General features: G+C 41.5%; 1 protein-coding gene across 1 annotated transcript; it reads right to left on the bottom strand.

Moving 5' to 3' along the window:
* Positions 1–798: 798 nt before the first annotated feature.
* On the bottom strand, positions 799–21,557 carry klb (klotho beta). The gene is made up of 6 exons (XM_057851252.1): positions 20,087–21,557; positions 12,886–13,399; positions 10,617–10,885; positions 10,289–10,545; positions 7,019–7,890; positions 799–1,859 (listed from the first exon to the last, which is right to left on the bottom strand). The coding sequence occupies exons 1-6, from the start codon at positions 20,813–20,815 to the stop codon at positions 1,480–1,482; spliced, it is 3,021 nt and encodes a 1,006-aa protein (XP_057707235.1). The 5' UTR covers positions 20,816–21,557; the 3' UTR covers positions 799–1,479.
* Positions 21,558–23,191: the final 1,634 nt, after the last annotated feature.

A 23,191-nucleotide genomic window follows, 5' to 3' on the forward strand; every position in this document is an offset into this window, starting at 1 on the left:
GTTGACTTCAAAACGTTTTAACTCATTTCACGCTATTGACATGGATAAACTTCCATTTTATTTCAACAGGCTGTGAATGCTCATTTTTCAGGTTACAAGAATGCGACCTAAAAATGCCTCAGTTAATAGGAAATGACTGAAAATCTACAGCAAGTCATTTTTTAATCATCATGTTGACAAGTATTAGTTCCACCAGGCGGCGTTATTGTCACATCTAGTTGTCACATCTAGACAGGGCCAGTCAACAGACTTGCAGGGGACCGGGGACAAGAGACCATTATAGGGCCCCCTTGGCCCCCCCACCCAACCACACCCCCAAAGAAATTGAGCTTTTTGTGAAAGCATACATTTCAAACATAACTTTGACTCTAACACAGCTAGTTTTTGCTTTAGTTACATCACAAACATCTAAATAATATTTTCCTTTTACTAAATAACATAAATAACAAGACAAATAGAGCTTTTGATAGCAAGGTAACAATTTATTCACAGATTACTAACTGAGAGATGATGCTGTTGTGACCACGACAACCAGGGTAAACTTTTCCCTCATCGCCGCCCGTCTCATGAAGATGTTTTTTTTTTTAAGTCTTTCTTTTGTTGTGACCACTGCCTCGTGGCAGAGTTCGCCTGGGGAACTTGTGTTCCTGGGGGGGAACTGGTTTGGCCGTGCGCGTTTCCGTGTGGGACACTGGAGGGTGCAGGGGACACGAGCTGCCAAGCACGGCGGCGCGGGCTCTGCTCGGCGAGCAGCACGGACTCAACAGCATTGTCCGCTGCACCGGTGGTCCCGGTCGTTCTGCTGGGTCGTCCAGCGCCTGGCATCCCGGGCGTCCTCCCGGTTGTTCTACTCGGTCGTCCGCCGCCTGGCATCCGGGACGTCCATCGGTCGTCTTCCGCCTGCGCCCAGGCCGTGCGGCCCGCCGTTCGTTCCGTTGAATCGGGTTGGGGGACTTACCAAATGTGCTACTGCCCTCCAGTGGACTGTTTTATTGCTTTAAAATGGATTTTCAGCTTTGTGCTTTGGAGCTAAGTTGAATCAGAACCTAGAGATGTCTCTTGTGAAAAAAAAAACGTAAAAGACCTATAAATACGTCTTTGGGACACTGAAACAATTAAAAACAAAACATATTTATACATTTTTGGGAGCAAATGAGTTAATCAAGATTTTATTTTGAAACGACTTTTTTGATGTCGCTGCTCATGGAGACTCATATATGCCTAAGGGAAGTGCCTGATTGGGTTTAGGTCGCTAGTGGCTTTGGTTTTGAAAATCTTTGAATTTTAAGTTTTTGAAAATAGGCCTCCTACAGCGCGGCCCCGTGCCTGATTTCCTGTCAACTGCTCGTGAAGTCTATGCGATAGGATAGAAAGTATCATGATATCACAATATGGATATATTGTCCCACCACTACTATACAGTTTTCCCCTTCATCTTAACAAGTCCACCACGATAAACAAAACAACCGTACTCCTTCCTCATCTTCTCCTGTTCAACATGCTCACTCCACTCCTTCGTCCCTTGATGTACTTTCTCCTGGTCGTGAGCATGGAGAAGACAAGTGCAGTGAAGATGACAGCAGTGATCACGAGGCAACAGCCAAAAACGGTCAGGGCCTTGTTGTCGGACACCCATACGCATACAGAACACGCCGACTGGACCTCCCCGGAGCGGCACGTGTGCGAGGCGCTGTCTTCGGGGAATCCCCACTGACTAATGATTTGTTTGTAGACGCTAATGGACGCCTTGGCTTTGGATTGTTGCTGGGTAGAGGTGAAAAGACCATACTGGGGTAGATGATCGTCCTGCAGCTTCCACATATAGAAACCACGGAGGTTGACTCCATCCAAATGGTGTGCTGGAGAAACAGAAAGAGGCAGAAATATTCATTTTAGCATATCATAGTATAGTATCGGTACCGATACGGCACTCAAGTAACATCATCGGTATCAGGACGCATATAGAAATAACGTGCCGATACTCTGCAATATCTACTTTTCAAGATCCAGTTTCCAACTGTTGGTTGCCCCACCCAAGATGGCCGCCAACTACACCAATGTGGTTATATGGTTATGAGTAATTTTTCAACTTTTATATAAAAAATTTATAACATTTGTGATAATATGTCGACTGACAACTAGTTTAATGACACCTCCTTTATATTTTATGGGGTTCGTATTGCTTTCACCGGCACTAATTAACTTTGAGAAGGGTGGCAAGAACCCTGCCACACACAAAAAAAACTACAAATGTGCTGACTATTTTACAGCATACGCCACTTCCCCCTTTCCTCATTCCTTGTAAAGACGACGTCAATGTGAACGCTTACTTGGACCACTTTTCCATTTATAGATTGTTTTTTCTTTAAAATTCATATTCAATTCTTATCACAAATGACGCTGCTAAAATCAGGACAGCATTTCACTATTTCATGTACATATTTCAGTCTAAGTAAGTTATAATTATGCATTTATAGCAAGAGCATATATTTTCTATTTATTTATTTTATTTATCAAATAGGCCTACATATGTTTATACTGGAGTGCCACGTCCAATTTCATTGTTCACAATGTTCTGTTGTCGACAATGACAATAAAGACATATTCTATTCTATTCGCGCAAATTCTGCAAAGATGGCAGAGCATCAAAAGAGACAAAAAGTTTTGTCTGAGTAGGAAAAAAAGGGAGGCTACCAGGATATACAGAATAAACATCGCCCCGGCTTTTACTCGCTTGTGTGACGCCCCCGAACTCGTCAGTGCGGAATTCGGATGGGGTCAGTGTTAGCCACACTGTTGCTAACCATCATAGGCTATTGTTTAGCCACAACTGGATTCATTACCTTATTACTAGTCATCCTTCACACAGCTGCTGAAAACAGAAAATGTTGTTTAATCCATCTGCAGGCGACCAGGAGATTGATTTTTGATTGATTGATGATTTTACAACACTGTGCGGGTGGGCGGTGGTCCCCATGGGAAACACAGCGCTGGTCCTCACTGGAAACGCAGTCTTCCTTAAGGCAAAACACTACCGCTTTGGTCCATCGGCATCGCTAAAATTGACCAAAACTGAAAAGTTACCAAGTATTTCTTTAAATGAGTTTATTACTAATAATTGTCCAATCTATTTGAAGTGGGAGGGTGGCAGCAAATGAACCAACTGTCTAACCTGACATATCCATGAACCTTTAATCAAAACAACAAGCGCAAAGATAGGACAGCCAGGAGATTCAGAGCCTCACCTGCATATAGAAAAATATATGGCTAAAAACACTCAGGTGACTTGAAGTTCCACTCTGAGACCCCCAATTTGGCCCAACTCAGAATTGTCCTATATGAATGTGTGAAAGCTTAAAATCTCAATGGTCGGTGGGATTTTGAATAGAATGGCCTTTAAAAAAAAAAAAAAAACTTTTTTAAACAGAAAAACCCTATCTGGAGGTGAGAGCACACGAGAGCAGAATTACAGACGCCATGACTTTAACGAGATATTATCGCGCACTTACCTTGTTTCGATCAAAAAAATCCATGTAGCATGTAACACGGAGTATCAAGATACAGCTGTGAATGGCCACAGCTGGATTTTTTGGGGGATTTTATGGGTGAAACATGGTAATATAACAAGGGTCGCGATGCAGAAATCGCAGACGTCAAGGAGTGGTCGAGATTTTCTTTTTTATATATTTACCCTTTTGAACGTTTTTTTGTTCAATTTTTCTTTGTTTGGATCCATTATTTATCATCTAACATATCGGAGAAAATGTAACAGTGACAAAAAAAATACAATTAAGCGATAGTTATGAGGTAGATAGCCGTGACTTTTTTACAGACGCCATTTTTTTCATTGTGACGTAAGTTGTTTAAAAGTTTAAAATATGCGAGTGAATAATTTTTTTAAGTTTTTTTTTTTTTTTTTTTTTTTTTTACGAAATATTAGACATCAATGAATGATTCTAAGCTAAAAATGACAGACATTTTGAATAGTAAATATAATTAATTACCTTCGTTTTTTTGGCTGGGTTGAAACAAAAGCGTTTACGCGACGTCTGTAAACGGGGGTTTCCTGGGTAAAACGGACAAATTAAAAATAGTTCAAGGGCTTAATGCGCGATGAATCTGCTATGGCGGCATATAGACATATTGTTCTATCAAACAAACAGTTCTTTTGGCTTAAAATACAGCGGTTTATTTTAAAGAGGGGTACAAGAGCTTTTTCAGCTTATATATATATATATATATATATATATATATATATATATATATATATATATATATATATATATATATATATATATATATAAGGGGTGTCAAACGATTAAAATTTTTAATCGAGTTAATTAAAGCTCAAAAATTAATTAATCGTAATTAATCGCAATTAATCGCAATTCAAACCATCTATAAAATATGCCATATTTTTCTGTAAATTATTGTTGGAACTGAAAGATAAGACCGAGATGGATATATACATTCAACATACGGTACATAAGTACTGTATTTCTTTATTATAACAATAAATCAACAAGATGGCATTGCCATTATTAACATTCTGTTAAAGCGATCCATGGATAGAAAGACTTGTAGTTCTTAAAAGATAAATAAAAATAATAAATAAAATATATAAATATATAAATAAATAAAATATATAAATATTTATAAAAATGTATAGAAAATAAATAAAAGATAATAACTAGTACAAGTTATAGAAATTTTATATTAACCCCTCTTCATGTTTTCGTTTTAATAACATTTGTAAAATTTTCAATCAAAAAATAAACTAGTAGCCCGCTATTGTTGATGTCAATAATTACTTACACAATGCAAATGGGTGCTGAAGCCTATAAAATCATTCGCACCCAAGCACCAGCAGAGGGCGGCAAAACTCAAAAAAAAAAACACAACAAGTACACCTTTCACTTTGCTGTCCTTTTAATATGTTTAAGCGGGGCATTTGTGCGTTAATTGCGTCAAATATTTTAACGGGATTAATTTAAAAAATTAATTACCGCTCCTTATATATTAGCGGCGTCATGGTTTAGGTTCAGTACGTACAGTACCTTGGGTCGGGGGGTCAAGGATTGGTGCGAGTTCAGTACAACAGGAAAAACAAAAAGGCTTTTATTTAAAAAAGAAAAAAAATCTAAAAGTTAATATAAACATTTTTTACGTGACAGACAGAAATTACAATTGGCTAACTTGTATAGCAAAAGTGTGCTAGCTTAAATGCTGTATAACACTAATGTTACAACAATTAGCTAACATGCATATTGAAAGTCCGCTGGCTTAAATGGTACATAATGCTAATGTTTACACCAACTGGCTAACTTGCATAGCAAAAGTCCGTAGCTTAAATTCTATAGCTGCTAATGTTTAGAACAATTGGCTAACTTGAATAGCAAATGTCCGCTTGCTTAAAAGCTATATAATGCTAATGTTTACCAGACAGCTTCCAGTGTGCACTATAAACAATCTGGCCATAAAGGGCAAAGTTTGAAATCTAATCTAATTCATCTCGCCATTGTTTCTCTCCCCTCCCGCTTTTTATCATCTTTATGGTTCCCAAGGAGTACAAAGGAGGCGGCAATATAGCCATAAAATATATATTGCTTGCTGAGCTTCACCTGGGATTCAACGTCATCATTCTAATATATGCTGCAGGTACATTTAACAGTAAAAAACACGTCATATAGTAGAGGTTTGGAACCTTTTTTGACCAAATAAAAATACTATTTATTTCTTAACCATCACGACCAACCTTAAAATATAGGAATATTAAAATATGACATAGATTTTATACCTGAAATGTACTATAATGCTACTATAATCTAATCTAACATCATGAATGAGTGATAAACATTAAAGCAACACTATGTAACTTATCTGTTTTGGTCGATTTTAGTGATGCCGGCGGACAAAAGCGGCAGTGTTTTGCCTTAAGATTGCATTTCCCATGAGGACCAGCGCATGAGCACATAGTGTCGTAAAATCCTGATGTACCGGTCGCCTTTAGATGGATTAAACAGTATTTCTGTTTCCAGCGGCTGTGTGAAGGATTAATAGTAATGAGCTAATGAATCCAGTTGTGGCTAAACAATATAGCATTTGACGGTTAGCAACCGTGTGGCTAACCCCCTCCCCACCTGAATTCGTCAGCGCTGATGAGTTCGGCTGGGGAGGTTGGGGGAGCGTCACGCCTGCCAGTGAAAGCAGGGACAATGTCTATTCATGAGTGTCCTTTTATCCTTTTTTCCTCCTCAGTCAAAAGTTTTTGTCTCTTTTGTTGCTCTGCCATTTTGCAGATTTCAGGCGAAAGCATTCGCATCGACTTCTGTCTTAAGGATTGAATGGGAAAGAGGGAATTGACGTATGCTGTAAAGCAGTCAGCACCAGTATTGTTTTCGTCAATGATGACGATAACCGGGGGATATAATATATACTAAGAAAGACAGGGCATATGGTAGTAAAGGATAGCTTGTTGAAACAGGAGAGTGTCATTGTCAGTCGCGTAAGGCAATGCACACAAGAAAAAGGTGTCGATAAAAAAGCTAACTCTGGGTCAGGTTTGCTCTTTTTCCCGTCTTTTTCAGCCCTCGACACTCAAGCCATCTCTTTTACTGAACATTTGTATGTTTTTCCACATCTTTACCAGTGAATTTGGCACCAGGGACATCATTTTCGGACAGAATTGGTAGGTTTGGCTCAGTAAACATCTTGTTCGTACACTATTTACATGCATCTAGCATGAGGAGCAAATGCAAGTTTGACCCCCCTAGCAACAGTTGCTAACGTCATGAATATTAATGAGCAAAGGTGACATGTTATGTGCGGCACGCTATTAGACGTCTATCATCTTGGGTGACGGCGGCCATCTTGCAACCAGGGCAACCAGTGGTTGGAAACTCGATCTCGAAGAGTACATGTTGCATGGGAATGTTATTTCTTAAGACTCCTAGATTACATCAATTTATTGCGAAGCCGATAATATTGGTTGACTATATGTTAAAAATAAAAGGCTGACCTTTAAGAGCCTCCTGTAGATAACTTTTCAGATAGTGTTGCCTCATGTTATCCTGGAAAAGAGCCTGATCATCCACCCCGCTTGCCGTGACAATGACAGGCAGCGCTCTTCCGTATCGCTTAGTCACCCAGCTCAGGATCTTTCGCAGCCCCCAAGGAACCAGATCTTGGCCCAGATGCGACGAGGGCCAGGTAGGATCGGAAAGGATAAGGCAGTCGTGATTACCGGCTTGTTTTTGCTGAAGGTTCATTGGCAAAGGGGCGACAAGGCGGGTGGTGAAATGATTCAACGCGATGAAACTCAAGGCACCTCGAAGCTCCTCTCTTTCAGTTTCCGTAAAGGTAAGAACTGGAGAGCTTTGTTGAGATCTCACTGTCAGAAATTCATTTCCAGTCCTTAGCAACGGGTCCAGGAAACGACCCAGTTCCAAAAGAAGGAATCTCTCCGCCGCTTTCGAATGTGACTCTACAAGGAAAGGGTTTGCAGGTTCAGCCCAATCAGCATGCAGCGCTAGTGACACCATCGTCCCTCGCTGATCAGCGTACTTCTGCCGGTGGAGCCTCCAGGCCTTCGCGTGAGCCAAAAGGAGGTTCCGGGCAGCCCTCTGTTGTTTATCCCCGTCAGAGTAAACATCGGTCAATCTATTAGGCTCATTCACCGTGATCCAGTGACGGACAAAGGAGCCCAGCTTGCGGAAGCATAGTTCTGCGTATTCCTGAAAGGCCTCGACTGTGCTGTAATTGAGCCAACCTCCAGAGGCGTGCAGAGCTCCAGGCAAGCCCAGGTTTGGAGCCTTGTGTGTCGGATAGTAGAGGATAACCAGGGCCTCCAAGTCCAGTTTCTTCAGCTCAGTGAGGACGCAGCGGTAGTACCTTGTCAACATAGGTGTACCAATGCATAGCATGAGAATTAATATGGATGGATAATAGAGGTAGTCCCCCGGGTTACGACGTACTTGATTTACGCGATTTTGCATTTACGACCTTCCTTAAGCGTCTTACAGATGCTTACATAAACATATATTAGCTGAAACAACTTACAGCCTGATGTGGGCCAAACCAGAGCACAGCTATCCTTCATTCGTGTCAGACGTTTGAGTATGCTCAGTCATACTAGGCGACTGTCCAGCCAGACCCAACACTGCCACCAGAGGGCAGTGTATCCTCCATCATTAGACAAAATACAAAACTTTTTGGATAGTTATTTTGAGATTTAGAGGTCCTTAAAGGGTAAATTCGGATTTACGTAGAAATTCGAGTTATGTCGTGTAGGATTTGACTCGTTCATAACCCTGGGACTACCTGTACAATACATTTTTTCTAAATTATACAACTCTAGTCAACATAATGAAACATGCATATCTTGTTTGTATCTACTCTATCCATCTTCATCTATGGTTCTAAAAATGTGATTGTATTGGCCTGACAAACATTTTTCACACTTCTACACGCTGCTAGTCACGGGTTCAGGAAGCACTGGTATTGGTGTCTAAGTGGGTCACCAGGAGACCCATTGCTGAATCATTGTAGTTCACTTTATATGGTTATTATTTTGTTTTTATTTCTAATCTTTTCCTTGTATTGTCTTGTTGTAATCTGGACCTTGAGTCTGTTAGTAAAGTCTATCAATTTATTGGTTTAACGATGGGTCGATCGACTGGTCGATTGTTGGGCTGATCGTTGGCTCGATCGAGGGGCCATCGATGGGTTGATTGTTGGAACGATCGAGGGGCCGATCAATGGAGGGATTAATGGGCTGATCAATGGGTCGATCGATCTATCTATCTATCCATCTGGGCTGATCGTTGGGTCGGTCAATGGCTAGATCGATGGACAGATTAATGGGCCGATCGATGGCTCGATCGTTGGGTCGATTGAGGGGCCGATTGTTGGGTCGACCTACTGACCGATCGTTGGGTCGATTAAGGGGCCGATCGTTGGGTCAATTGAGGGGCCGATCGATGGCTTGATCGATGTACGAATGAATGGGCCGATCATCGGCTTGATCGATGGATCTATTTATCTATCCGGCCCGATCGTTGGGCCGGTCAATGGCTCGATCGATCGACAGATTAATGGGCTGATCGATATCTCCCGATCGATGGGTCGATCAAGGAGCGGATCATTGGGTCAATTGAGGGGCCGATCAATGGCTCGATCGATATACGAATTAATGGGCCTATCATTGGGTTTATTGATGGATCAATCTATCTACCTGGGTCGATCATTGGGTTGATCGATAGATTTATCTTTTTATCAGGGTCGATCGATGGGCCGGTCAATGGCTCAATTGATGGACAGATTAATGGGCTGATCGATATCTTGATCGATGGGTATATAGAGGGGTGGATCATTGGGTCAATTGAGCAGCCGATCAACGGCTCGATCGATGTAAGGATTAATTGGCCGATCATTGGGTTGGTTGATTGATGGATCTAGCTCTCTATCTGGGCCGATCGATGGGCCGGTCAATGGTTCGATAGATGGACGGATTAATGGGCTTATCGATGGCTCGATCAAGGGGTGGATCGAGGGGTGGATCGTTGGTTCAACCGAGGGGTGGATCGATGGCTCGATCGATGTACGGATTAATTGGCTGATCACTGGGTTGATTGATGGATCTTTCTCTCTATCTGGGCCGATCGTTGGGCCGGTCGATGGTTCGATAGATGGACGGATTAATGGGCTTATCGATGGCTCGATCAAGGGGTGGATCGTTGGTTCAATCGAGGGGCGGGTCGATGGCTCGATCAATGGATGGATTAATTGGCCGATCGTTGGCTCGATCATTGGGTCGATCGAGGGGCCAATTGATGGGTTTGATCAGTGGACGGATTAATGGGCCGATCGATGGATCTATCTGTCTGGGGTGATCGATGGGCTGATCAGTGCCTCAATATATGGCTCAATCGATTGACAGATTAATGGGCCGATCGATGGCTCGATCGATGTGTCAATGGATGGGCCGATTGTTGGGTCAATTGTTCTATCTATCTATCTATCTATCTATCTATCTGGGCCGATTGATGGACCGATTTACCCCATGACAACAAATGTCTGGCGACCTGTGATCGTGCAAAAACAAATAATAATTTTGTATCGACACTTTTGCGATCAAATATCAGATCGGGATACAACATTTCAGCTGCACTGGAGTATAAGTTGCAGGGTTCAAAGCATAGGAAAAACAGTAAAGGCTTATAGTCCAAAAATGACAGTAGTTAAAAATGACTCATTATCAAAACTATGAGTTGCATTTCTGCATTTTTACCTCAGAGCTTCCACATTAACATGGGTGAGGTCTCCATGTGGTAAAATCAGGGACCAGTTAAGAGCAAAACGGTAGTGCGTCGCCCCGGTAGACGCAAACAAGTAAAGGTGACTCCGAATGGCCAGGTAGTCGGTGCACTGGGAACGATTCGTGTGAAGCTTCAATCCTGGGATAACCCGCAATGATCCGTCTCCTGTCCGGTTCCAGCTGTACACATGGGGGTCTGTAAATTGGGGGGAGAACGGGAAAAACCGGGCCTAACAAAAGAGCGAAAAATGAACGGATGTCAGCGTTGATTTGGATCCATTTTGTATCATTGTAGTTATACCTGTAAAGTGGAGTCAGCAATGCCCCAATGAAAATCACAGGGGAAACGCCCTCTCACTTCTGTTGAGGGCTCCATTTGGGGGAAACCATTATCAGCAATAATCTGCTTGAAGTACTGAGCGCTAGTTTTGGGCGTCCTGGTGCGATTGGGATGAGTGAAGTTGACATAGAAAAGGCCCCGACGGATGGAGTAGTCGTAATTCCATTCAAAGCCGTCCAGCAGTGACCACGCGGTGTAGCCTAGCAACTGAACCCCATCCAACCTGATGGCTAGAACGTAAAACAGAACACAAGATGAAATTACATGAGTGTTGAAAGAGGGAGAGAGGAGTGGTGTCTGAGACTCCACGCTATACTATTTACTCTTACTTGAGTAGGTTTATAAAGAAGAAACGTTGGTCTCACTCCACTACTTTGGCCTTTACTAGAGTCGTTATTTTTTTTCCTCATAAGTCTACATGTTAGATATTACTTTCACTTGCTTCGATCCAAGGTCTCCTCGGTGGCAAGGCCATGGGGGTGGATGAGATCCGCTCAGAGGCTTTGGATGTTGCGGGGCTGTCATGGCTAACACGCCTCTACAACATCGCGTGCACATCGGTGACAGTGCCTCTGAATTAGCAGACCGCGGTGGTGGTCCCCCTTTCTAAGAAGGGGGACCATAGGGTGTTTTCCAATGATAGAGGGATCACATCCTCCCAGGTAAAGCCTATTCAGGGGTGCTGGAGAAGATGGTCCATAGGAAAGTCGAATTTTGGATTCAGGAGGAGCAGTGTGTTTTTTGTCCTGGCCGTGGAACAGTGGACCAACTCTACACCCTTGGCAGGGTCCTCGAAGGTGCATGGGAGTTCACCCAACTGGTCTACATGTGTTTTGTGGATTTGGAGAAGGCGTTCGGTCCCTCGGGGTGTCCTGTAGGGGGTGCTTCGGGAGTACGGGGTACCGAGTTCTTTGGTAAGGGCTGTTCGGTCCCTGTAGGACCGGTGTCAGAGTTTGGTCCGCATTGCCGGCACTAAGTCGGATTAATTCCCAGTGAGGCTTTGACTCTGCCAAGGTTGCCCTTTGTCACTGATTCTGTTCATTAGGTTTATGGACAGAATTTCTAGGCGCCGCCGAAGCGTTGAGGGTGTCCGGTTTGGTGACCTCAGCATTGCATTTCTGCTTTTTGCAGATGATGTGGTGCTGTCGGATTCGTTCCCAGTGATGGTTTGACTCCGCCAAGGTTGCCCTTTGTCACCGATTCTGTTAATTACTTTTATGGGCAGAATTTTTAGGCTCCGCCGAAGCGTTGAGGGTGTCCGGTTTGGTGACCTCAGCATTGAATCGCTGCTTTTTGCAGATGATGTGGTGCTGTTGGCTTCATCAAGCCATGACCTCCAGCTCTCACTGGAGCGGTTCGCAGCCAAGTGTGAAGCGGTCAGGATGAAGATCAGCACCTCCAAATCCGAGACCATGGTCCTCAGTCGGAAAAGGGTGCCGTGCCCTCTCTGGGTCGGGGATGAGATCCTGCCCCAAGTGGAGGAGTTCAGTGAGGGTAGGAGGGAGAGGGAGATTGACAGGCAAATCGGTGCGTCGTGGTGAAGAAGGAATTAAGCCAAAAGGTGAAGCTCTCGATTTACATCGGGCATCTGGTTCGGATGCCTTCTGGACGCCTCCTTGGAGAGGTGTTCCGGGCATGTCCCACCGGCTGTTGGCCCTGGGAATGACCCAGGACATGCTGGAGAGACCACGTCTCTAGGCTGGCCTGGGAACGCCTTGGGATCCAGCCGCAGGAGCTGGTTAAAGTGGCCAGGGAGAGTGAAGTCTGGCCTTCCCTGCTAAAGCTGCTGTCCCCGCGACCCAACCTCGGATTAAGCGGTAGATGATGGATGGATGGATGGATGGATGGATGGATGGATGGATGGATGGATGGATGGATGGATGATCCAAGGTTTTGAACAGGCGTAATACTGGTGTGTGGCCATAGTGTACTCATTTGATGTTGGTCACAGTGGTCCACAGTCTGCTCAGACATTAATAATTAGTGGGAACATTCCTCAGGACATGTCAAGGATACAAGACAAACTGAAGATGGGCAAGGGCAGACGCTGACTATTCTTACACAGGGTCATAGATGGATACAATCAGCATAATTAGGGAACATTAGAGCAGGAGGTAAAGCTAAAACAAGGAGGAACGTAACGACCATAATAAAAGCAGACAAGCCTACATGAAAAATAATGAAAGCCTAAAAAGAATGACACGACAAAACAGAAATGAAATATATTTACCTTGTAATACTTGGTTAATAAATCTCTTCATCAGATAAATGGCCACTGTGTCTTCTCTTCCCACACTTGCTTCAGAAAACCATCCCCCCTCGGCCACTAGAACAGGCAAGTCCCCATACTCCAGCTTTATCCAGCCCAGGACGCGTCTCAGATCTGGAGAAACAGCCTGGCCAAAGTGGGGTAGGTTCCGACCCAGACGGAAGTTGTTTAGTCCAAAGGACAGAGCGAAAAAGTCGGACGTGTTCTTGACCCAAAGCTTCTCTTCGGTAGAGAACTCAGGCAGAAGGTCACCATGTTTGATTTTCAGAGAGGCTGGATAATCGCCATCACCTAGAATGGGATTGGCGAACCAACCGAGAACGGCTTCCATCGACTGTTGGCAAAGATGAACGCTGGTGGCCGAGGCTTGTCCATTTTGAGGTTCCACCCAGTGGGAACCCAATACAACGGATACTCTTCCCTTCTGAGTTGGGCGATACTGCGTGTCGTAGGTGTGCCAGGCTTTGGCATGTGCCTGAAAATAAAAGCAAATGCTCCATGATGGTTGGCTGGCTATAATTCTAAACCAAAATTTTCCACTAGCATAGTGTCAAAATCGGTGGCTGCTATTCAGGGCGCTACACGTCCAATTCCGTCAAAATGAATTGGACATCTATTGGTTTCAATTGGTTGGGAAAGACACTCATGCAATAATATAGTGTTGCTGTTTTTTTTTTCTATTTTATTTATTTATTTCTTTTTTTGGACAGATTGTCCACGACAGTGCAACAAAGATTAAAATGTTTTTTCTCCCCATTTAGAAAAACAGTTCCCGTAATTTTTGGACAATAAGGCGCACCTGACCATAAGCCGCCACCCACCAAATTTGACACAAAAACAGCATTTGTTCATAGATAAGACGCACAGGACTATAACCCGCAGCTGTCCGCACTGTATTATGGGATATTTACACTAAAACATATCAACCGGTAACACTTTATTTGACAGCAGCGTCATAACACTGTCATAAGACAGTCATAATTATGACATGACACTGTCATGAGCATTAATGAATGCTTATGACAGATGTCATTTATTGTCATCTGGCAAATGATATCACTTTTGAATTGATGTAAAAGATCCGAGCTGGACGAGTTAGTGACGAAATTTGCCGGATGACACTTAATGACATCTGTCATAAGCATTCATTAATGCCCATGACAGTGTCATGTCATAATTATGACGTACTTATGACAGTCTTATGACATACGCGGAGATTAACCGTGGGGTGGGGCATAGCCCCCCCGGTGGCTGAAAATGTCATTGCATGTAATTGACTTTACTATATATGAATTTAAAATTAAGACTTTGCCGGTAAAATGTTGTCTATAAACATTGTACAGCAATAAAACGAACAACAAAAATGAATGATATGAACAAAAATATATATATATTTTTATAATGGGTCATAATTATTTCTCGAACAGATAATGTGACTAGCACCTTAGAGACGGTCATCTGCAGAAACGTCAAACTTCGCCTATGTCTTATGACGGCCCTATCAAATACAGTACTAAATATAGAAAATTAATCCAAAAAAAAAAAAAAAAAAAATCAAACAAAGATTTAAAGAGCAAAATTTAAATATTGAAAATTAATTTAAAAAATACTCATTTTATTTGCAAAAAAATTTTTTTCAACCTAGTTATTTTACAATTTTATCTGCTGTTTTTATTCATTTAAGATTTTGCCAATTTTTGGTTGATTATTAGTTTATTTTTAGTTTGTGTTTTCCGAAATTTCCAGGTTCGCGGTGAATCAGTAACAGGCACACTTTTGCTCAATAGATGATGTTTATTGATTAGGAAATGCTGAATAAATGAGATTTAATGATTACAATCCCACAAAAGCAAGCAAACAGATATAAAAAACAAGCAAAGAAATGGTAACGTGATGCTAGCTTTGAGTTTGTCAATCTCAGAATCCCCGCGTTACGTTACAGCACAACTAGTTGTCCCTTAGAAATGAAAATCGCTTACCGTGACAAACGAGTGGGAAGCCAACAACATTCCAGTAAAGCGTCAAAAGGACAAAAACTGGGCGATCCGTACTTAATCCACCAGCGGACTTCACTGGTCGCCCGGAAATGTTCGGTTTTTGTAGGGACGCGCCCCCCAGAGGCGGAGAGGCCAACTTCCGCCCCCGAGCGGCGTGGCCCCATCCAATCACAAACATTTAAGCTACTTTTGGTTCAGCCCCCTTGAAAAAGGGCTTTTCACATGGGACAAATGAGCTGTGCTGCAACAGATGCCAACAAATGGTAAATATTATGGGTGCAAAACAAGTTATCTCTATGGGACCCAGGCTTGTAACTATGGGACCGAGGCGTGTAGTAAAAGAATACTATGGTGCAATACAAGTTATCTCGTGAGATTCTCAAGCGCGTCTCCTAACTATGGGAACAAGGTGAAAAACAATAGAAGTTGTTACAATCTATGTCACAGAAGCAATCATACATCACAAAAGCATAATGTAATATTTTCCCGCATCAGTTTGCAAATTTTACTCAGAGGTTCACATCATTAACATACATCTACACAAGCAGTATAGATGCACCAACAGATGAACAATACATGCTTATATACTGTTACTGTATATACGCGTGTATTTTTCCTCTGTTTGTATACATTTGTTGGTTATATTTATATGTGTCTCCATTCAAAGTTGGAGGAAGAAATATATAAAAATAAAAAAATAATAATAAATAAAAGAAAATCAATACATTTGAAAAACTCATAAAAAAAACAAAAAACGAACACCATGAACTACGACTAACTGAGTAACTGAGTAACAGATGTGATAACCATACACCTGACCTAACAGCTATCCGATAATGATCTTTTTCTCATATGTGTGTCAACACACACCAGCTGTGCAGCGCTCTCCACGACAAAAACATAAGTGATTATTACTGAGGTATATCTCCATTACTTCCTGTCACACGCTGCACTGACAAGATAGACTTTGGACACCCATATCTCATTAATTATCCTTTTCGTTGACAAGAAAATAACACAGCGTTTTAAATTCATTCTGTTGCCAATCTCCTAATTTAAAACACTCACTAATGTAATAACACTTGGCAAAATGTTCTGCTTTGTAAATAAACCTTCTGAGTGCAATGATCACTGAGTGATGAGTCCCACCACAAACACCGGGTGTTTATGTAGCCATGTTGCCGCAGGTGCTATGGAAGGTATGTTCTTCCTTTCCCTGCATTTTCATGTGTCCAGTGCACAAAAAAAATACTAAAGCGAAAATCTTGCGCATGAAACGACTTGTTGTCTTTGATATTGTTATTATGAAGATGATTGTAATTATGATGATTAATATTATCGACTACAACTACTGTAGTGCTATGGCTGCAACATATGCTAGCTGCTGCTAGCCTGTTGCTAATCAGTACGTGTAGGGTGGCACGATTATGTAAACGCATAAATACAAGTGTTACAAGTTTTTTGTTCGTTTGTTTACAGGTGGAAAATACTGTTAGGCAAGGGAAGATGTGCCCCACAACAACACTTATGTTGATGGACATATATTGAGACTACGTGCATTCTACCTTGATGATGGAAGGCTCGATTTATGCTCCACCTTCATTAATATTTTTCCCATAATTTTAAAAATTGTGATTTTTTTGACCTATTTTGCCCATGCACCAATCGTGTTAAATAAAACAAGAAATGGAATGATGTTGTCCAGTTTTATTGCGATCAATATCAGCAATAAAAAAAGAATGACATACTATTTGTGTTTATATGTACATACCTTGTAGTATTTCCTTGTAACAACAAAATCCATGTCAGCCCTTCTGCATTTGGCAACTGTAATATTATTTGTAATTTCGCCCCATTTTGTTCACTCAAGTGGCCGGCGTATCAATCTACACCTCACGTCAAGATAGGCTGCACAGGTTGTTATAATTTTGTTTACGCAAGATCAATGAAGTGACAGAACAAACGTCTTTTAGGTGGATCCTTAGGTTTAAAGCACATCCTTAACTTATTGTTTACTGTTGGTTTTGATTTAAGGCGCATGGCAAGGTAGATCCATACTGGCGCTTTGAAGCCGGACGCTGTTCAAAACGTTCCACTTCAAACCATACAGTATTTAGGCACTTCCAGGACTTCACGCACAGCACAGAAAGTCTCGCAGTCTCATCTTTGTCGTGCTGAATCCATTTTTTGAGATTCTGTGGGTTCCTCTGGTTTGGTTTTGCAGTTTTAACTTTGTCTACACACTGCTTACTTCAACCACACTTCATGTTGTTCTAAACCGGATGTTCGGAGCAGAAATGGTCAAAGATGGCGCCGCCCATGTTTCGCTCAGGAAACTTGTCAATAGTACTGTGGTTTATGCGCTCGTCTGTCACATAGGAAACCCGGGTTCTAATCCCACTTGAGATCTTCATAGATAGCTTTTGCTGCTAAATTTGTGAAATATCGACACTTTTCCGCTCGGATTCAAATTGGAAGTGCAGAACCAACGACATGTTTATGTAGCTAAAGAGTGACACTGTGAAGTACGGCAGCGCTGCCCAGTGACGTCACCGGCCAGATAGCATTGCGACTTTTTTAATTTTAAGCGGGCCAAATCAATTATAATAAAAGTAAACAAATGAAAATTGCTGCTGTAATTTCATTCCTTTAAAGTGTGTATGACAGCAAAAAGCATGTTTATTTAGTATTTTCTGCGGTATTTAATGCTCCTGAATGAAATGGACCGCTTGGATGTTTGTGGAAGCGATCGATATATTTATACAGTTTTTTTAATCCCGCGGCATAAAAATGAGCAACTTCCTGGATTGACGAGGATTCCGAATGTGACTTCAGTATACATCCAATACTACATTATGCAGAACGACTGCGGATTCAGTTGATTTTGCGGATTAATTTGTTTGTTTTTTGCATCATGCCAGCCAAATGTGCTGCAGAAAAATGTTGCTGCACCAAGAAGTGGCGTATGAGCCATTTTGGGTTTCAAAAAGCCTGGTGCTCTTCGCTTGCCCGCCGAGAATGTGCTTTCCTCGGCTTGATGATGAGCCCTGGCAGCACGCCGTGGCCCACGTACAACGATGGGTTGGCTGACCCAGCCCGATCGGTCCTCCTCGCGTGTCCACCGAGAATGCGCTTTCCTCGGCTTGGCCACGCGCAGCTCTGTGCTCCGATCTCGGCCATTTTTTTCCACCGAGAATGGGCTATTTTCGGCTTTTATTCCTGGCGACGAGCACTGCCAGCCCGCCGTTGTTTACGCTCTTTCCTCCGTCTCGGAAGCCGGGGCGGGCAGGGAAATGACAAAAGCCGGTGGCATCAAATATTGTTCGGGAGGTGCAAGAAGTGGACAGTTTTGACCATTATGAAGTAATTTTGCCCCGTCGTACTAATTAAATGCATTTTTTAATATCTAATATTCTATTTAACACACGACTGTTATTTTTCATGACCATACCATTTATTTATTTAGCTCTGAATAATTCCCCCTCAATGAACTGAAGTCTAAATCAGATGAAACCATTCTCCTGCCGACGTCATCCTCCTGTTGGGGACGCTAGAGCCCAATAACGTTAGGCGTGACTAAACGTCAGATTAAAAGACGAATTTCTCGTCATCTGCGCTTTGCCAAATTGTTGTGTATAGTCGAATCGTCTCAAAATATGATTATAATTTACATAATAATGCTATTCAAGACTTATTTCATCCTGTCGTACACACTTTAATAAGCCATGTAACTTGCTATTATCCAAGGTTTTGAACCGGCGTGATACTGGTGTAGCCAGGGCATACACATCTGATGTTGCTCACAGTGGTCCTCAGTGTGCTCAGGGAGCGTGTGTGTCTGCTCAGACAACTGAAAAATTAAAGGGAACATTGATCGCAACCCCCCAAAAAGTGGCAATGTCAAATTTTCCAATTTCGTTCAGTCCTACTATTAACTCCTGCGCACAAACTATTATTAGTCTACATTAGGGCTGTCAAAATTATCGCGTTAACGGGCGTTAATTAATTTTTAAAATTAATTACGTTAAAATATTTGACGCAATTAACGCATGCAATGAATGACCCGCTGGCATATTGCCTCAAACAGATTACAATGAGGCCGTTTATGGACATTAAGAGTGAAGAGAATGCCACCGGCCGCTTGGGGGCAGCGCCGTTCCATACTCATGGTATTTCTTCTAAACGTGGGAGAATTAGTAGTTGTGAGACGTTTATGCTGTATTCACAATGCAATGCAAATTGCTATTTGTGCTCCACACATATTTCGGTAAGTTTTCTTTCTTTTAGTGGCAATTATGTGTCTCTTGTAGTATTTTGGGTAAGATATGTACAGATACTGTGGGGAGAACAAGTATTTGATACACTGCCAATGGGTTTTCCCATTGGCAGTGTATCAAATACTTGTTCTCCCCATTTTATATGTTATACAGTAAAGACGAGTTGACACAGGCGTTCTTTGGACCGCGCCGTTTATTCGCATAAGCTTTCGGCAACTCCTTCACAACAAACATAAGTATCGTTTAGTGAAAGCACAACAAAAATAATATTCCTATCTCTCAAAAAAAAAAAAAAGAAAGAAAAAGGAAAAGCACTTCAGTCTATAGTAATGAGGCCCTATTCTGACACACAGTTAAACAACAATGCAAAATGAACTGGCATTCCATATCAAAATAGCTATGCAAAATACATAGTTTTCACTCTATTTTTATTATTGTTATTTTTATTTTTCTAATTATTATATTAACTACTTTTGATTGAAAATTTGACAAATTTTATTAAAACGAAAACATGAAGAGGGGTTTTAATATAAAATTACTATAACTTGTAACTATAACATTTATCGTTTAAGAATGACAAGTCTTTCTATCCGTGGATCACTTTAACAGAAAGAATGTTAATAATGCCATTTGTGGATTTATTGTTACAATAAACAAATACAGTACTGATGTACAGTATGTTGTATGTATATATCCGTCGTGTATCTTATCTTTCCATTCCAACAATAATTTACAGAAAAATATGGCATATTTTAGAGATGGTTTGAATTGCGATTAATTACGATTAATTAATTTTTAAGCTGTAATTAACTCAATTAAAATTTTTAATCGTTTGACAGCCCTATTCTACATACCATACATACCAACCACATGTGATTGAAGACTTACCTTGATCAAATTATGGGCCACAATAAGAGATGCTGCAATCCCCCCGGTTTCCCCTGGGGCATGCGCACCCACCCCGTACCCCTGCACAGCCACCAGATATGGGTTATGCATCGTATACCAGTACCTAACGCGGTCTCCGAAAGTACGGAAGCAAAATGCAGCATATTCCTCAAAAAATTCAATCAGTTTTTCGTTTTTCCACCCTCCGTACACCTCCTGCAGGACCAGAGGTAGATCCCAATGATGAACGGTAACGATGGGCTCGATTTTCTTTTCCACCAGCCTGTTTATCAGACGGTCGTAGTGCTCCACGGCGAGTTCATTGGGAAAACCGCTCGCGTTTCCATCAGGGAACAGTCTCGGCCACGACAGGGAGAAAGAATATGAATTCACCCCCAGAAACTCAAGTCCTTGCACATCTTCTTCCCAACGAAGATAGCTGTCACCGGCTGTTTGGGATTGCCTGAAACGATCCCAGATGGATGCACCTTTTCCATCCTGGTCCCAGGAACCTTCTGTCTGGAAGGCGGACGTCCCGGATCCCCAGAGAAATCCCGGGGGGAATGTATCATGGAGAAACGCTTGTTCTAGACTGATAGGAGCCGGATTGGGCTTCTGCCACATCTGTCTGCCATCGCCAATAGAACCAGACACTCTGTGAAAACTGTCCACCCACAACAAAAGAGGCAAGAAGTATCGAATCATAGGCTGAGGTGGATAGTTCGGCATGCTGAAATTGACTATCTCCTATCCACTTCAAGAGTTAGGTGGTCTCAGTGGAATATAAGACATCCATATTAGTGTAGAACTGAAGAGAAATGACCACTGCTCTGAGAGTGGTGCATTTAAGTGTCGTGATCCTTGTGAACCTGCTAATATCTTCCCTCTCGGTGGACTTGTGTTACCGCTAAGCTACGCCCTCCTACCTCATGTTCACACATTCAAAGGTTGACTGGTAATCAGCTAGCTTGCTTGTGTCATATAAGGGGTGTGACAATATAACAACAGAGGTGGGTATTAAATGTACTGCATCTATATGCTTCCCCTAGCTCAGATTATGGAACAGTATGACATCTCCTATCACACCTATGCAGATGACACACAACTCTACATTTCTGTGTCCCCACATGATTATAGTCCCTTAGTCTCCTTGAGTAAATGCATTCATCAAATCGATGAATGGATGTGCCATAATTTTCTCCAGTTAAAAGTGGAGAAGACAGAAGTGATCATTTTTGGGCCAAAAAAGAAAAGGTCAAAGATAAGCAAGCACCTTAGCACAATGTCACAAACAGCTACAAATCAAGTCAGAAACCTTGGCGTAATTATTTACTCAGACCTAAAATTTGATAACCATCTAAAGTCCGTCACTAAATCTGCTTATTACCACCTAAAAAATATAGCCAGAATTAAGGGGCTTCTGACTCAACAAGACATGGAAAAACTTATGCATGCATTCATTTTCAGCAGATTGGACGATCGCAACGGTATATTTACAGGTCTTGATAAAAAATCAGTCAGGAAGCTGCAGCTAGTACAGAATGCTGCAGCCAGAGTCCTCACAAATACAAGGAAACTGGACCACATTACACCGGTTTTGGAATCATTACACTGGCTTCCAGTGAGTCAAAGAATAGACTATAAAATACCACTGCTCGTCTACAAAACACTTAATGGCCTTGGACCAAAATACATGCTTGATTTGTTAGATTCCTATGAAACATCTAGACCCCTAAGGTCGTCTGGAACCGGTCTCCTGTACGTTCCAAGTACAAGAACCAAGCAGGGTGAGGCAGCATTTAGTTATTATAGCAAGTTACTTGAAGGTCTGAAGTATGCTCAAACTGTTAGCTCCTTTAAATCAGGGCTAAAAACGCTTTTGTTTAGCGCTGCATATCCATAACTGTCTATATATTTCATTCTATTTGCTTTCTATTCTTATCTCAATTGCTGATTTGAATTATTAGCAGTAGTAGTAGTATTTGTTTTATTTATTTTTTTTAATTTTCATTCTATTCGTGATTAAATAAATTAAATTAATTAATTTTTATGTATAATTATATTTCCTATTTCGACTGTCTTTTTATTTTTACGTTCTATTGGATTTTAATTTTTATGATCTTCATGTGATGTACAGCACTTTGAATTGCCTTGTGTTGAATTGTGCTATATAAAGAAATTTGCCTTGCCATTTGCCTTGCATTTCTAAGCAGCGTTGTTTTTGGCAGCCCTTGTAATTTTCGTCTTAGTCTTATGTAGGATAATACTTATTAATCTTAGTCATATTTTAGCATACCTGTCAACCCGAGGCCGTTGGCAATCTTACAAATAGTGACGTACGCCCTTACAAATTGGTGACTAATCTTACAACGTCGTATATCGCGTGCAATATGAAACAAAAATAAAACACAATTTTTAAAATAATATGAATGTATTGGTCATATTGTAACATTAACCTGTAGCAATCAAAGAACAATCAATATCTTCAGCTACTGTATGTTTTCCTTCCATTGAAAATGAATGGGAAAATTGGACGTACATGGCTGTCAATTATGTCCCATTAGAAATGATTGGGACGGTTTTTGGTGAATTTTGGGGGAACCGTAAGTTTTTGGCAAATGTTGTATACAACTTTTATGCCCTTCACCGTCCTGGAATATTTGATGTGTAAAATATGTGACTTGGTGGAAAATTGGAAGACAAATAGCATTTTGAAAGTTTTTTTCCCCCGAAAATCCTGCGTTTACAGGCGAATGAAAAATTTGTGTGTGTGTGTGTGGGGGGGGGGGGGGGGTCGGCCGGCTCGATAACTGTCATCCTCAAATTATTTTTTTTGACTGTGAAAAGTGATTTTTTTTTTTTTTTTATGATTTTTTTTTTTTCTCAAACCTGAATTAATTAGATACAAATTTGAGTAGAGTTGTCATTTGGCATTTTAAAATGATGACGGATAACATATTAGCAGGAAGTGAGCTAACATCAACAGGAAGTGACCCTGAAACACCGCCAAGTCAACAGGAAATGACCTGATATCAAGGGAACGGGATCTGATATCAACAGAATATGACCCCAAAATGCCCCCAAATCAACAGGAAGTGATTTCTA

Source organism: Corythoichthys intestinalis, chromosome 11 (assembly GCF_030265065.1).
Source record: "Corythoichthys intestinalis isolate RoL2023-P3 chromosome 11, ASM3026506v1, whole genome shotgun sequence".
Classification (NCBI taxonomy): Eukaryota; Metazoa; Chordata; class Actinopteri; order Syngnathiformes; family Syngnathidae; genus Corythoichthys; species Corythoichthys intestinalis.